Genomic DNA, 13,922 nt, shown 5'->3' with positions numbered 1-13,922 from the left:
TTCTACATAAACATCATAAATAATGTGGTCTTGGACATCTTGAGTCTTAGGGGGGCAATGAAAATCAAGACTATCTAGAAATCTAAAGCTTTAGAAATTACTTACAAAGATTTGACACTTTAGTCACAGCCACCAAACACCAAAAAAGAGGGAAGAGGAGGCCACACTCAATAAACTGATATTATCACAGGGGTATAAATTAGGTTGATAAAGTTACACTTAGCCTATTGACCTATTTTTTGCAAAGGGCTTTTGAAACTTTCTACTTCTACTTTCAAACTACACACTAAATTATGATTCTGATGGAAAAGCTGATTTGACCTGTATTTGATTTAGTTTTGATCTATAAGCAGCAGAGATAAAGGCAACTACTAAAGTTGTTTTTAATCCTTACAATTGCTATAATTTTTCAAAACAAATCTTTATCGAATACTTGTGAATTGATGACACTTATTCTTAAACTTTATGTTTATGGGGAACATATATGTAAAAGAGCTTTATTCTTCTCTGGCAAATTCAAATTTCAAAACAGTATTGTAGTTTTGAGTAACCTGATAACTAAATCACTAAATTAAATATTTTAAAAACTATACATAACTGAACAAAAACCCAACTCAGGGGCTAGGTGCAGTGGCTCACCCATGTAATCCCAACACTTAGGGAGGCAAGGATTGCTGGAGGCCCAAATTCAAGACTGACCTAGGTAGTACAGTGAGACTCCATCTCTATAGTAAATTGAAAAATTAGCTGGGCATGGTAGTGTGCCCTTGTAGTCCCAGCTCCTGGGGAGGCTGACTCAGGAGGATCATTTCAGCCCAGAAGCTGGAGGCTGCAGTGAGCTATGATCACGCCACAGCACTCCTGCCTAGGCAAATTTGGCAAGCCCCTATTGTCTCTTAAAAACACACACATAAACCACCACCACCACAACAAAAAAACCCCAACTAAATGGGGTATACTACATCATCTTACATTTTAAACAAAAAACTGTGCAAGTTTACTGCCTAAACCAAAAAATACCCCATCCCTCACCCATGCTAGTTAATTATATCACTGTATTAAATTACAATCAACTTCTAAGAAACACCTAATTTTTACCTGGATTAAGAAATAACATTTTTGAAATAAAACCTAATAGTTTGGATGCTGTTACCAGATAATTCCTAGAGTTTATGAACACATTTTCTGGAATCAAAATAATTGTTAAAAGTAGAGCACAAGAAAAAGTGAAAATAATCTTAGAAGGATTGCTATTACAGGTCCAAAATGTAACTTGCAGAAAAACTAAATCTGCCGTTGTGCTTTTAGAAGCCTTGAATGAACAATGACATTTAAACAAATTTTAAAAATATCTCTTCTTATAATTTTCTTAGGAAAAAAACAGAAGGCAGAGAAAGCAAAACAAAATTATTTTATGGAATTTCAAGTCCATTCACAAAAATATATAGTAAACAGAAAACACATATAGGGTAAAGTCAATCAAAAACATCAGATCTTGTATTACAAAATGATCAAAATAACATTCAGTCACATCATGGATGAGATCTCTGACGATTAATTAATGCAGGACCTAGTATTCATGAAAATTTCCAAGTTTGTTCAACTGAACTTCTATTTACATAGAAAATTCTTAGTGTAAATTACCTACCTGTTGCCGGGAGGGTGACATTGTACTGAAGAGTAACGAAAATGATAGAAGCTTTTGCCGTTATCTAGAAAGAAGGAAAAAAAGATCAAGTCAATTTGTGACCCTCTCCCAAATAACACATCAGGGGCAAAAACATTATAAAACCTGTCCCTAAATCGAAGCACCAATGGCCCCCTAGTTCCTGTGGAACCCTGACAGAAAAAATGGAAATTACTGATTACCAAGGAGCTAATGTAATTCACCAGAATACTCTTCTGTGGTTTAGGTAAGATTGTGTAATTCATCCTTAACTTTAAGATTTCAAAAGACATTTTCTGCAGTTCCAGAAAACAGTTATTTGACAAATAACGATTCTCTACTCTAGCCCTACACAATGAATAAAAAGTTCCTATTAAGACAAATTTTAAGTATAAATTAATAAAATAAAAGGATGCACAGTTAGCACGAGAAAAGCAGATCAAATATAGGGTCTGTGGTATGGGTGTGTTAGTATCCCACACACCTAGCATAGTTAAGTGGTCAATAACTGTTTAACTGACCTGACTACTGGTAAAATTGGTCAGAATAGAAAAATGGAACGCTTACCCAATCTTTACAGGCACCAGGCAAAGTGCTAGACAAAAAAGGAGGAGATGAAGATGGATAAAATAATCCCTAATGACAAGAAGCTCCATTGTGTGAAGAGTATAGGTAAATAAACTGTTATAATACTGTAGAACAAGCGCTAATAGCTTGCACTATGGGTACTTGGGATAAACAATGAGCTTTGTTGGTTTTTTTTTCTGGGGTAGAATGAAATGAAGGAGTTATGCTTTGCTGGAAAATAGGCATTCCCTAGGTTCACAAAGGGGGATGAAGAGGACAGCACAGATAGAAGAAACAGAGCATGGCAAGGTCAAGTAGCAGTGAACACAAGGCCAGGCACAGGATGCACATCAGGAAGTGTTAGAAACGACTAGAAACATTATTGAGTGCTAGAAAGGACCTTGTTTTCTGAGTTAAGTAGTTTAGATTTCGTTTTTGCACAACTGGAGAACTTTGAGGATGGGAAAGTTCATTTATGTCTTTTAGAAGGATTGCTGTCTGTGACCTCCTAAGTGGTCTCCCAGGCCCCTTCAGATCCATTCTCCACACTGCAACTAGAATGATTTTCTGATCATGTTATCACATCCCCCTTCCTACCTGCTAAAAATCCTTTACTAGATTCCCATCTTTCTAGGAGAATGTGACCACAGGACTCTATGGTCTGACTCCTCCCTCTGCCTCTGCAGCCTCAATCTCAGACCACTTCCTCCTGCTCCCTTGCCTCCTGCAGCACCTTCTACCACAGGGTCTCTGCACATGCTGTTCTATCTAAAATATGGTTGGAAAATCTTTCCCATCAGATCTCAGCTGCATCACACCTTTTCAAGGAAGTCTCCCTGCCTTCCTAGAGTAGGTCATTTCCTTTGTTAGATTATCTCAGAGAACTGTGTTCCTTTCCTTCAAAACCATACTCTGGCTTGATTATATTAATAATTTCTGTCTCAACCATTAGAATGTAAGCTCCAATAGAACTGGGACCATGCCTGTTTCCACTCATCACTAGATTTTCAGAGCCCAGCAAGGGGCCTGGTACATATTAGGTAATTAATCAATATCGCTGAATAAATATCAGTTAAAGTACAAACCGGAGTGAACATGCACCCAAGAATGAAACTTCTGCAAAAGACCACATGAAAGATAATGAGGCCTGAACTAAGACAGTGACTGTGGGATAGAGAGGCACTCAGAAGACAAAATAAGGTTTGGTAAGCTAGAAGAAAGAGTACAAGGTTATTTATTGATACCTACAGCTGAGATTTCTGGAGATGTGCAGTAAGGCAGCTAAAACCTAAGTCTAGAATTCAGTAGGGAGAATCCAGCTTAAATAAAGATTAGGGAGTCTCTTTTTACAGATAATAGCTGAAGCTGTGAAAATACATAAATCATATATGGGGAGTGCATAGTATTTGTAGAGAAGTAGGACGACATCAGACCTATGGAGAGAACAGGGAAAAAAGCAAAATCTTCAAGTCACTGAAACCAAGAAAAATGGTCAGAGGAACAGAAAAAGAAATAAAGAGAGCTTGGAGTCCCAAAAGCCAAAGGGGAAACATTTCTAAAAGGTGTGGTTAATAAAGTCAAAGTTTCAAAACAGATGTGGGAGGAAAGGGAACAACAGACGGAACAATTAAAGAAGTCATCAGTGGTCACGGCTTGAGTGATTCCAATTAAGTAGTGAGAGCAGGAGCTGCATCGCAGTGGATTGAAGAACACAGGAGCACAAAGTGGTATCCAGTAGATGCCAGGTCAAAATTTATGTTGTTTTTAGGGTAGGAGAGATTGAGCTTGTGTGGGGGCAACAGTGAAGGCACCGGGGAAAAGGGAGAAGTTAAACACACAGGAGAGAAAGAGAACAATGGATGGAGGCATATGGTAGGGAACAAAATTGTAAGGACTGAGTATTGCACTCCCGAACAACTTTTCCTCTTAGATGGGAAGAAGGCAGTAATGGACGGGACAGTTAAGTTCAAAAGACAGGAAAATGAGGAAAACCGCCCTTGATAAACTTTTATTTTCCCTGTATGGGAAAAAAGCAATGTCACATATTAAGCATAATGGGGACGTGAATGATGACTATTTAAATAGTTCCCATAGGGAAAGGAGATGGCCAGGGAAAGTAAAAAGATCCCGGATGTGAACGTCTGAGGTTAGAAACCTTTGATTTGCAATATTATCTACCAGCATAAGTATGACTTTCTCTGGGAATTGAGAGGCATAGAAAAGGCCAATAGTGGAGTAAAGACTGCAGGAAGAAAGGCAAAACAATGAGGGGGCTAACATACTGGAGAAAGGGAAAGGGGGCTACGGTACCACAACAGCTTTGACTAGGTAGAGAACCGACTTATGACTAGAACAAGGGAGGTGAACAAAACGTAGGTTGTAGCTGAACTCTGCTATCCTGGAATTCAGGAAGTGGAAGAAGTCAGGCTTGCATGACAAAGTGCAGGATACGGCCAGTAAAGTGAGTTGCTCAACTGGGTTAGGTATGAAGGTCTCTTGAGTTGAAAAGGCTACTGAGGCTACTCTATTAAAATTTGGGTCATTAACAAGGACTCATTAGAGCAGAATGATGACATGAGTCTCCAGGGCAACACTACTTTCTTGTGATTATTTTTAGTAAAGTTGAGTGGTCACTACATTTCATTTAGTTTTGCTATCTTTGTTTAGACTATATATACACACAGTCTAAACAATATATATACACACACAATATATATAAAAACTATATATATACAACTATATATATATATACACACTCTATCTCTTTTACACACAAATACTCCACATATCTGTTTCCAGTTTGTAATATGAAGTCACCACTGTCACACCTAAGAACACTTTGTTAAAGAGTCCCTTACAGGCTGGGTGCGGTGGCTTACGCCTGTAATCCCAGCACTTTGGGAGGTGAGGTGGGTGGATCACCTGAGGTCAGGAGTTCAAGACCAGCCTGACCAACATGGTGAAACCTCATCTCTACTAAAAATACAAAAATTAGCTGGGTGTTGTGGCGGGTGCCTGTAATCCCTGCCACTCGGGAGGCTGAGGCAGGAGAACTGCTTGAACCCAGGAGGCGGAGGGTGCAGCAAGCCGAGATCACGCCATTGCACTCCAGCCTGGGTGACAGAGCGAGGCTCCGTCTCAAAAAGAGTCCTTTACAAACAACAAATGAGATTCTTCAAAGATAAATTTAGCATCAGATTCTAAAAGCAGCAAAAATTAGATTATCCTTTTAGCCAGGCTTCCAAATAAAATTAAACTTTGGCCTCCAGCTTGTTTAGCATGTGACTTTAAGTAGAAGAAGAGGAAAAATGTAAACTACACACTCCAAAAAGTTTCAAGTTTAAGCCAGCAGTCATGCTCCCAGCCATTTCCAGGCCTCCTAAGCCTCACACACTGCTAGCATTGCTTCAGTTAAACTCACACCACAATTAATTAGTAGTAAGATAAGTTAGTTTAGAATATAAATAGGCTACAGAGATATATAATGCACTCAAAAGTAAAAATACCTGAGTTTATGAGTTTTGAACATTTACAGTACTGCTCTCCATTTACAAAAATGGAAAAATGAAAAAAGAAATGAGACTTATTCAGATGCATTTTAAATAGGTTACCAGAAACTGAAATGAAATACCTAATTCTATGCTGTACACAATGTCATGAATACAATAACATTTCTTTAATTAAGTGTCACTCGTTGGGATTTGGTATCTTTTCTTGTTATATAGAGATGTTAACTATTTTGCCCTTGTTTTAGAGGAAGATGTGACTACTACATGGAGTGGATCCCTGAAAAGTAAAGACAATTCTGAATATCAAATTCCACTTCCAGTGGGGCTCAGTGGCACGTGCCTGTAGTCTCAGCCATTCAGGTGGCTGAGACGGGAGGATCACTTGAGCCCAGGAGGTCAAGTTCCAGCCAAGGCAACACAGTGAGACCCTGTCTCAAAAAAAAAAAAAAAAAAAAGAGAGAGACCCTTTTGTAGTTCACAAGTGTGATGATTAGGGTTTCACACTTATATGTGAGATGTGTCTCTCCCTCAAACTTTGTTATGACCTGAAAACCTTACCTGTCATGAAAAGAAAGAAAAAAAGGGAAGAAAAAGAAAAAAATCCCCCAAACCTCGAAAACTGTTTCAAGATGGCTGAAACTGTAAACGTCCCCAAAATCTGTATGGCATAAAGAACTTGTAGATTTTGAATATCTTTCCTTTTGAATATATTTCCTTTATACACTCCTTAAAAGAAATACTTCTCTTGTGAATCCCTAATTTTTCACCCCTCCTCTACATCCTCACTTTCAGAAAGCTTCCCAAGTATCCCTAACATTTTTTGACCATTCAATTTTTCCTAACTCAAATATGAAGCCATTCATTGTATACTATGATTTGAATTATGTGGACAGATACTGACTGTAATAAAACTATGATTCTAAAATTTACACACAATTTTTGGTTAATGTGAAGTTCCCTGGAAATTAAACTCTTACATTACCACCAAACAGACTACTTTGTTAGCCTTTTCAGTATGTATAATCTCTTTAGATGCTAACTAAAGAGATTCCAGGCCCTTCTCTCACATAAAGATGCTTTCTACTTCCCAATTTTGGTGAGTTTTTAAAGAATAATAATAGCTACCACTTATTGCATGCCTCTTGCAAGCTAAGCATTGAACTAGGTTTAATACATATTGGTTAATTTAATTATCAGACTAACCCAATAAGCCCCATTTTGCAGATGAGGAAACTTCAGTTCTGAGCTGCCCTAGGTCACCCAGTTAGCAAGCTGCAGAGCCCTAACTTGAACATGAATCCCTTCAGCTCCAGAATCCATGCTTTTACAGTGTATCTGCATTGCTTCTTCATTTTGGCTAGTAATACAGTATTTCTTTCTTTGTTAATTTTTCTGTCGATTTCACCATAAATCCTCTGACATTTCCTCAATGTATCTGCACAACAGGCTTAACAATTCTGCAAAAAAAATCAATTTCTCTATTATTCTAGCACAAGTACTGTAATTCTATAATTATGTTAATTTTGAGATTCAGCAGCAATTGTTTCAAAAGTCGAATAGCAAAACTAACCTAGTCTACACATTCCTATATATAGATAACATGCTTTGAAATCCTAACACCTTAACATATGGTAAGAAAAAGGAACAACTCGCAGAAACTTTTGTGTATCACTTTAATGCTCACTTTTGAATTGACTTAAAAAACCTCTAGTATTTTTGTCTATTTAGATTTTCAAATTTTATAAATTTATATAAAGGTGAAAATCCACTGTTAAAAAAAATCACTAACATGTAAGGCAAGGTATAGGTGGTGGACTTCCCTAAAAATAAAGTAAGAGAATGTAAACTAGTTTACATAAAATCAAAGTTATACTATGTGTCAGAATTTCTGATTTATATTTCATTTCATTCAAAGCACTGCAAATATACCTTGCAGGTCACAGTACCCCTAAAATATGTTTTTAAAGTCAGGAAATCTTAACATGTGGAGATGGTTTATTACAAGTCACATAAAATTGAATATACTACATATATTAAAGTATCACTTTAAGATTAAAGTAGAAAGTATATACAAGTATCAAATTCAGAAAGTGAATACAAATGTTTAGCGTTGGGTTTTTTTTTTTTTTTTTTTGAGACAGGGTCTTGCTCTGTCCTTCAGGCTGGAATGCAGTGGTGAAACCTTGGCTCACTGCAGCCTCCACCTCCTGGGCTCAAGTAACTATCCCACCTCAGCCTCCCAGTTGCGACCACAGGTGCGTGCTATCACTCCTGTCTAATTAAAAAAAAAAATCATTTGTAGAGACAACCTCTCCCTATGTTGCCTAGGCTGGTCTCGAACTCCTGTACTCCAGTGATTCTCCCACCTTGGCCTCCCAAAGTGTTGGGACTTACAGGCGGAGCCAGCGCACCAGGCCTAGCACTGTATTTACCTTCACACCATATTATCTGAACCTTGCAAAAAATGACTGTGAGGAGAACAGTACAGGTGATGTTATTTCCTTATAAAGAGCAGAAAAATTGAGACTCAGACTTGGGGCACCCAGGAAGTAGGTGGCACAGCCCACACTTAAAGCTTGAGAATGTTAGTTCCCTTCTACCTACCCTTTAACTATACCTGCTACATCCTTAGCAGTGGTTTCAAACACGCACGACACAATCAAGGGTTTTAAATGATATCTGTATCTAGATCCAGAAAAGCCCATTTGATGAGAGGCGAAAATAAGGTTAAAATATTATTTAATTTTAAAATAAAAAAAATAGGCTCCATGAAAAAAAATGTATTCACCTTTTGGTCACTGGTAATGTCACTGCATTAGGTTTTCTCAAGGATTCTTAACGTCGCTCTTATTTTTTTAAGCACTCCTATGTCCCAGGCACTATCCTAGACTCTGGAAATATAGACTCTTAAAAATACTCCAAAATCTCTACTCTCACTTGTTACATGCAGGAGAAAGGAGACAAAACAAGCCAGGAGCAAAATAATTTGTATATTTACTGAGACATAAGGGCTCCAGATAAAAATTAAGGGAAAAAAGCAAAGGAATGAGCGCGTGTATTGAGGAGCGAGGGGAAAAACGTAGGATGTTACTCGTTCACCTTGCAAAGTTTATCATCCACATTCAACAGCTGTTAAATAAGCCATCAAAATACTAGATGCGTGGGAAGAGAATTTACACACTCCTGACATTCCTATCCTCTCCTACTTCAAGAAACAAAATTACTCGACTCCTTGGCACCGCTGTTCAGAACCTTGATTTATCCATCAGACCTTGTTTCTTTAAAGCATCAGGGCAAAAAGTTCGTTAACTGGTAATAATACCAACTGAAAAGACAGAAATTAAAACAATCCGGCGTGCCTCCACTGTGCGGGTGCCCGGCGGTCAGCGCCTTTCAGGTCGAAAGCAGATGCCCGACTCCGGTTTCTTGCTCACCCCAATCTCGGAGCTACCGGGGGGCCCCCGTCACTCAGGCCTGTGGCCTCCAGGCTGGCACTCCTCAGACCCGGGGACCGGGGCTCCGCCTTCCTCGGCCCTCGCGGGGCTGACGCTTCCGCGGCCGATGCTGGCAGTACCCCCAAGTCCGCCCACCCGCCCCGAGCCAGCTCGGCAGCGCAGGGGCCGCCCCCGCCCGCCCGCCGGCCCCTCGCCGGCTGCCACGTAACCCTTCGCGGGAACCAGGAACTGCGCCGCGCAGTAAGCGGGAGGGGGCGGCGGCGGGTCAGGAAGGGGGCGACGCGACAGTCCCCACCCCCCTGCGGGCCGCGATGAGGCCCACCGAGACTTTGCATCCCCGGGCCGGCCGCCGGGGAGCTGCCGCCGGCGTGGGGCGGGGCAGGGCAGGCCTGTACCTCGGGGACTGAGGGGTCCGCACCTACCCCGGACCCGAGCCCCCCGCGGTCCTGGGCGAAGAAGCCAGGGCTGGCAGCTGGAGCCCGGGCCCGGGCAGAGGGTGGCGGGGCAGGCGGTTGGGGCTCGGGGCGGGCTCACCTCAAACATGAGCCCCAGCAGGAAGACCATCGCCACACAGGAGACGATGTCCGCGTGATTCTGCAGGACGAATTCGTGGCTCAGCACCGGGGGGCTCTTGGTGCTCTTCTTGCGAATCGCCATGGTGGGGCCGCCGCCCGCGCCTGCAGGTGCTCCGCCCCGGCTCTGCTCTTCCCAGCTGCTCACCGACTCGCCGCCGCCGCCGCCTCCCCCTGGCTGCTCCTCACGGCCCCGCTGCAGCCGCTCGCTGGGGCTTCACTTCCCATCCCACAGCCAGTACGCAGCCGCCGGGCCGCCCGGGAGAAAAAAAAAAAAAGAAAAAAAAAAAACAAACAAAAAAAACAACCAGCCCGCAGCGGCGCCGAGCATGCGCACCAGGGAGACGACGCTCGCTCGTGCCGCGGCCTCCTCCGCGAGCCCACAGCGCCACCTGGGGACCGGAGGCCGCAGGCTCGCGGCCGGGCGAGTTTGCTGGAACGTGAGCGGCGCTCCCCTGCTACGCACCGGGCCGGGCTTTGGGAGTCGTTTGAGGCGCGAGCTTCCTCCGCCTGCTCAGCAGCCTGAGACCGCGACCGGGTGCTCTCCTGCCGTCCTGGCCACCCAGGGATTGGGTGTCAGTGGCCTGTTGCACACTGCCACTTCTACAAGTGACTGCCACCGTCAGGATAATATAAAACTACGAATACTGCCTGACTCCACAGGGGTACGGTGTATTCTCCAGTTTTATCATCTGCCTTAAAAAATTAACCTTAGAGTTAAACACTCCTGGGGACTTATTTCTACCCTTTGTACGTTTGGACTAACTTAAAAAAAAAAAGCTGACCCTATTCTGGTCTGCCTGTCCATCCCCACCCCCATCCCTGTCCCCGTCACCGTCCCCATCCCTACCCCCATCCCCCACTGGCCTCAGACTGAAGACGAAGGGATCAGTTTGGGTTTACTGGCTTCACGTATATTTAAATTAACAACATGTTTTAGTAATCAAAAAGTTGAAAAGGATCGTGGATAAAGACACGTCCTCCTCTTATCGTTTTGCCCAAACCAGGAGTCCTTTATATTCTTTTTCCTGAAGAATTGCTCTCCTGTTTACCCATGAGCCAAATGTAGAAACCAAAGTCATGCTAGATTGAGCCCGTTCAGGGCCCTTCCGCATCCGGTCATCACCAACCCGGGGCAGTCCTATCACCCGGCTTCTCCACTGCCACAGTCCGAGGGGACTTGCCTCTTGCCTACAATATTACAACTCTGGTGTAACCACTTAGTGGTTTAAGAATGTGGCTTGTTAAATCAGAATTCTGCCACTTATTACTTGTATGATCAAGGACAAGTTACTTAATCTCTATAGGACCCCATTTCCTCATTTTAAAAAACGTATTCATTTATGTACTTACTGGGGGTTGACTATGCCCTGGGCACTGAGGATATAGAACTGAAATACAAATTAATTTATTCTTATGGGGGAGAGAATCTTTAAACAAGATTTCAAAAGTGAAACAGATGTTAAATTGAGTTGAGCATCCAGGAGAAAAATAAAGCAAGGGGAATAGGAAAGTGTGAGGCACTTACACTTGCCTGAAGACCTGCAGGAGGTGAGGGAGCAAGCCCTGTGGATATCATCTGTAAAGTGGGGATAACTATAGTGCTCATTTTAGCAATTAAATGAGATGATTAAAGGAAACTGCTTAGCTGGGAGTTAGGGCTTTGTAAATTTAGTCAGTGATTATTATTTTCCTCCTTCTGGGCAATCACTGGTTTCACTTCCCTTCAGATCACCTTTCAACGTTTATGCTAGAATGATGCTTCTAACTGACAGAAAGTTTTTCCTTTTCCTTCATGGAAAGCTAGCATGATGAAGTAGCCCTTTCTGATTTGGTCCTTGCCTACCCTGACAGACTGGAGCCCTGCATCTGCAGGCCATAATCTCTGTACCAGCATTATTGACTACACACACTATACAGTTGCCTCTCTGTATCTGTGGATGCTGCATACACTGTGGATTCAACCAACCTGGAGTAAAAAATATTCAAGAAAAGAACTGTATTTGTACTGAACATCTACAGACTTCCACCCCATGATTATTCCCTAAACAATATAGTACAGCCAACTATTTATGTAGCAGTTATGTTGGGTTCGATATTATATGTAATCTAGAAATGATTGGAGGTCTATGGGAGGATTTAGGATATTTCTCATCAGAATATTACATCATCTTATATAAGGCATCTGAGCACGGGTGGATTTTGGTATCTGCGTGGGTCCTGGAACCAATCCCCTGTGAAGACTGAGGGACGACTGTACATGCCATGGCATGCTCTCTTCCCATGCTCTCCCCTGCCTTTGCGTGTGCTGCTGTCTCTGGAATGTTTTCTCCTCTCCTCTCATAGACACAGCAGGCTCCTGCTCTTCCTTCATATCTCATTTACATATAACCTCTTCAAAACCTTCACTGAATTCTGTGAGCTAAGCAATTTATCTTTTATGATTCAATTGCATTTTTGAAATAGTTTTATTGTAGTACAATTTGTGTCATATACTTCAGCTATTTGAGATATTCAATTCTGGTTTTTAGTATATTTACAAAGTTGTGCAACAATCACCATAATATAACTTTAGAACATTCTTGTAATCTCTAAAAGAAACCTTGTACACATTACCAGTAACTCTCCATTTCCCCTCATAGTCTTGGCAGCCCTTGGCAACAACTGATCTATTTTCTACCTTTCTATATTTGCTTTTTGTGGGCATTTCTTTTTGTTCTTTCTTTGTTTCTTTTCTTTCTTTTTTTGAGATGGGGTCTTGCTCTGTTGCCTAGGCTGGTGTACAGTGTTGTGATCATAGCTCACTGCAACCTTGGACTCCTGGCCTCAAGAAATTCTCCCCCCTCCCAAAGTACTGGGATTACAGGTGTGAGCCACCACGGCCAGCTTGGACATTACGTGTAAATGGAATCATGGTCTTTTGTGACTGATTTCTTTCACTGAAGATAATATTTCCAAGGTTCATCCATGTTGTAACATGTATCAGTGCTTCATTCCTTTTTATGGCCAAATAATATTCCATTGTATGGATATAGCATATCTTACTCATCAGTTGAACATTTGTGTACAAGTTTTTGCCTGAACTCAATTCCTTTGGGTGTATACCTAGCAGTGGAATTGCTGATCATAAGGCAACTTTATGTTTGACCTTTTGAGGAACTCTCACACTGATTTCCATAGTGAATGCACCATTTCCCACCCTATTAGCAACGTGTAGGGGTTCCAACTTCTTCCCATCCTTGCCAATACTTGTTATTTTCTGTCTTTTAATCTTATCTATCCTAGTGGGTGTGAAGTAGTATCTCATTGTGATTTTGCTTTGCATTTCCCTGAGCACTAATGATGTTGACTACTAGCCTGTCAGGTGCTCGGGAGCCATTGTATATCTTTTTTTTGAAGAAATGTCTATTCAAATCCTTTACCATTTCTAAGTTGGATTAATTTTTTAAAGTTTATTGAGTTGTAAGGGTTTAAAAATATCTATTCTATATGTCCATGTTGTTCTGTATTTTAAAAAATAAAAATAGATTCTAGATCTTAGCAGATATATGATTTGAAAATATTTTTTCCAGTCTGTCTTTTTACTTTCTTGATGGTTTTCTTTGAAGCACAAAAGTTGTTAATTCAGTGAAGTCCAACTTATCTGTTTTCTCTTTAATCACTTGCTATTATTGTCCTATATAAGAAATCAGTGCCTAACCCAAGATTCCAAAGATTTACTCCTGTGTTTTCTTCTAAGAGTTTTATAGTTTTAGCTCTTGCACTTGGGTCTATGAGGACTCACTTGTCTTTTGTGCATAATTTCATTTTAGCAGTAATCATACTATCTTCTATTGTTTGCAAGTCTGTGTTCCCACTAGACTGGTGCTCCTCAGGAACTGGGAGTCGTTTCATTTTTCCAGCTCCTACTACCTAGTGCTATACTGTCAAATATTTAGTGGTCAATATTTATTGAGGGAATGAGAAGAAAAAATACCACACATAAACGAGAATAAAACCTTAAGATAGTTTAACCAAGAAACAAATATAAAAATGATATATGACTCTACAAAGTTACTCATTTTAAATATATTTTAAGAAGATTTGCAATGCACCAAGCAAGTCCTGAGTTGTAGGATATAATTATTAACAAGACAGACTTAGTCTTTGTTCT

The 13,922-nt window shown here is 41.1% G+C and overlaps 1 protein-coding gene and 1 non-coding gene across 3 annotated transcripts in view; one reads left to right on the top strand and one right to left on the bottom strand.

The window, feature by feature from the left end:
* The window catches only part of TRAM1 (translocation associated membrane protein 1), a 33,290-nt gene extending 22,722 nt beyond the window's left edge, over window positions 1-10,568 (bottom strand). Inside the window, exons 1-2 of one of the 2 annotated variants that reach the window (XM_010384259.2) lie at window positions 9,732-10,568; window positions 1,649-1,712 (exon numbers count right to left, since the gene is read on the bottom strand). In XM_010384259.2, the coding sequence (XP_010382561.1) occupies window positions 1,649-1,712; window positions 9,732-9,854 (187 nt within the window). In that variant the 5' untranslated portion in view covers window positions 9,855-10,568. Of the gene's footprint in view, window positions 1-1,648; window positions 1,713-9,176; window positions 9,280-9,731 lie in introns of those variants that run through there. The other variant, XM_030937530.1, reaches the window with a different exon arrangement.
* Window positions 6,205-6,311, top strand: LOC115899835. The gene has a single exon (XR_004059436.1). It is a non-coding gene; the product is annotated as a small nucleolar RNA U13 (small nucleolar RNA).
* Window positions 10,569-13,922: the final 3,354 nt, after the last annotated feature.

Source organism: Rhinopithecus roxellana, chromosome 9 (genome assembly GCF_007565055.1).
Source record: "Rhinopithecus roxellana isolate Shanxi Qingling chromosome 9, ASM756505v1, whole genome shotgun sequence".
NCBI classification, from domain to species: Eukaryota; Metazoa; Chordata; class Mammalia; order Primates; family Cercopithecidae; genus Rhinopithecus; species Rhinopithecus roxellana.
This window is presented reverse-complemented; position numbering and strand designations above follow the sequence as displayed.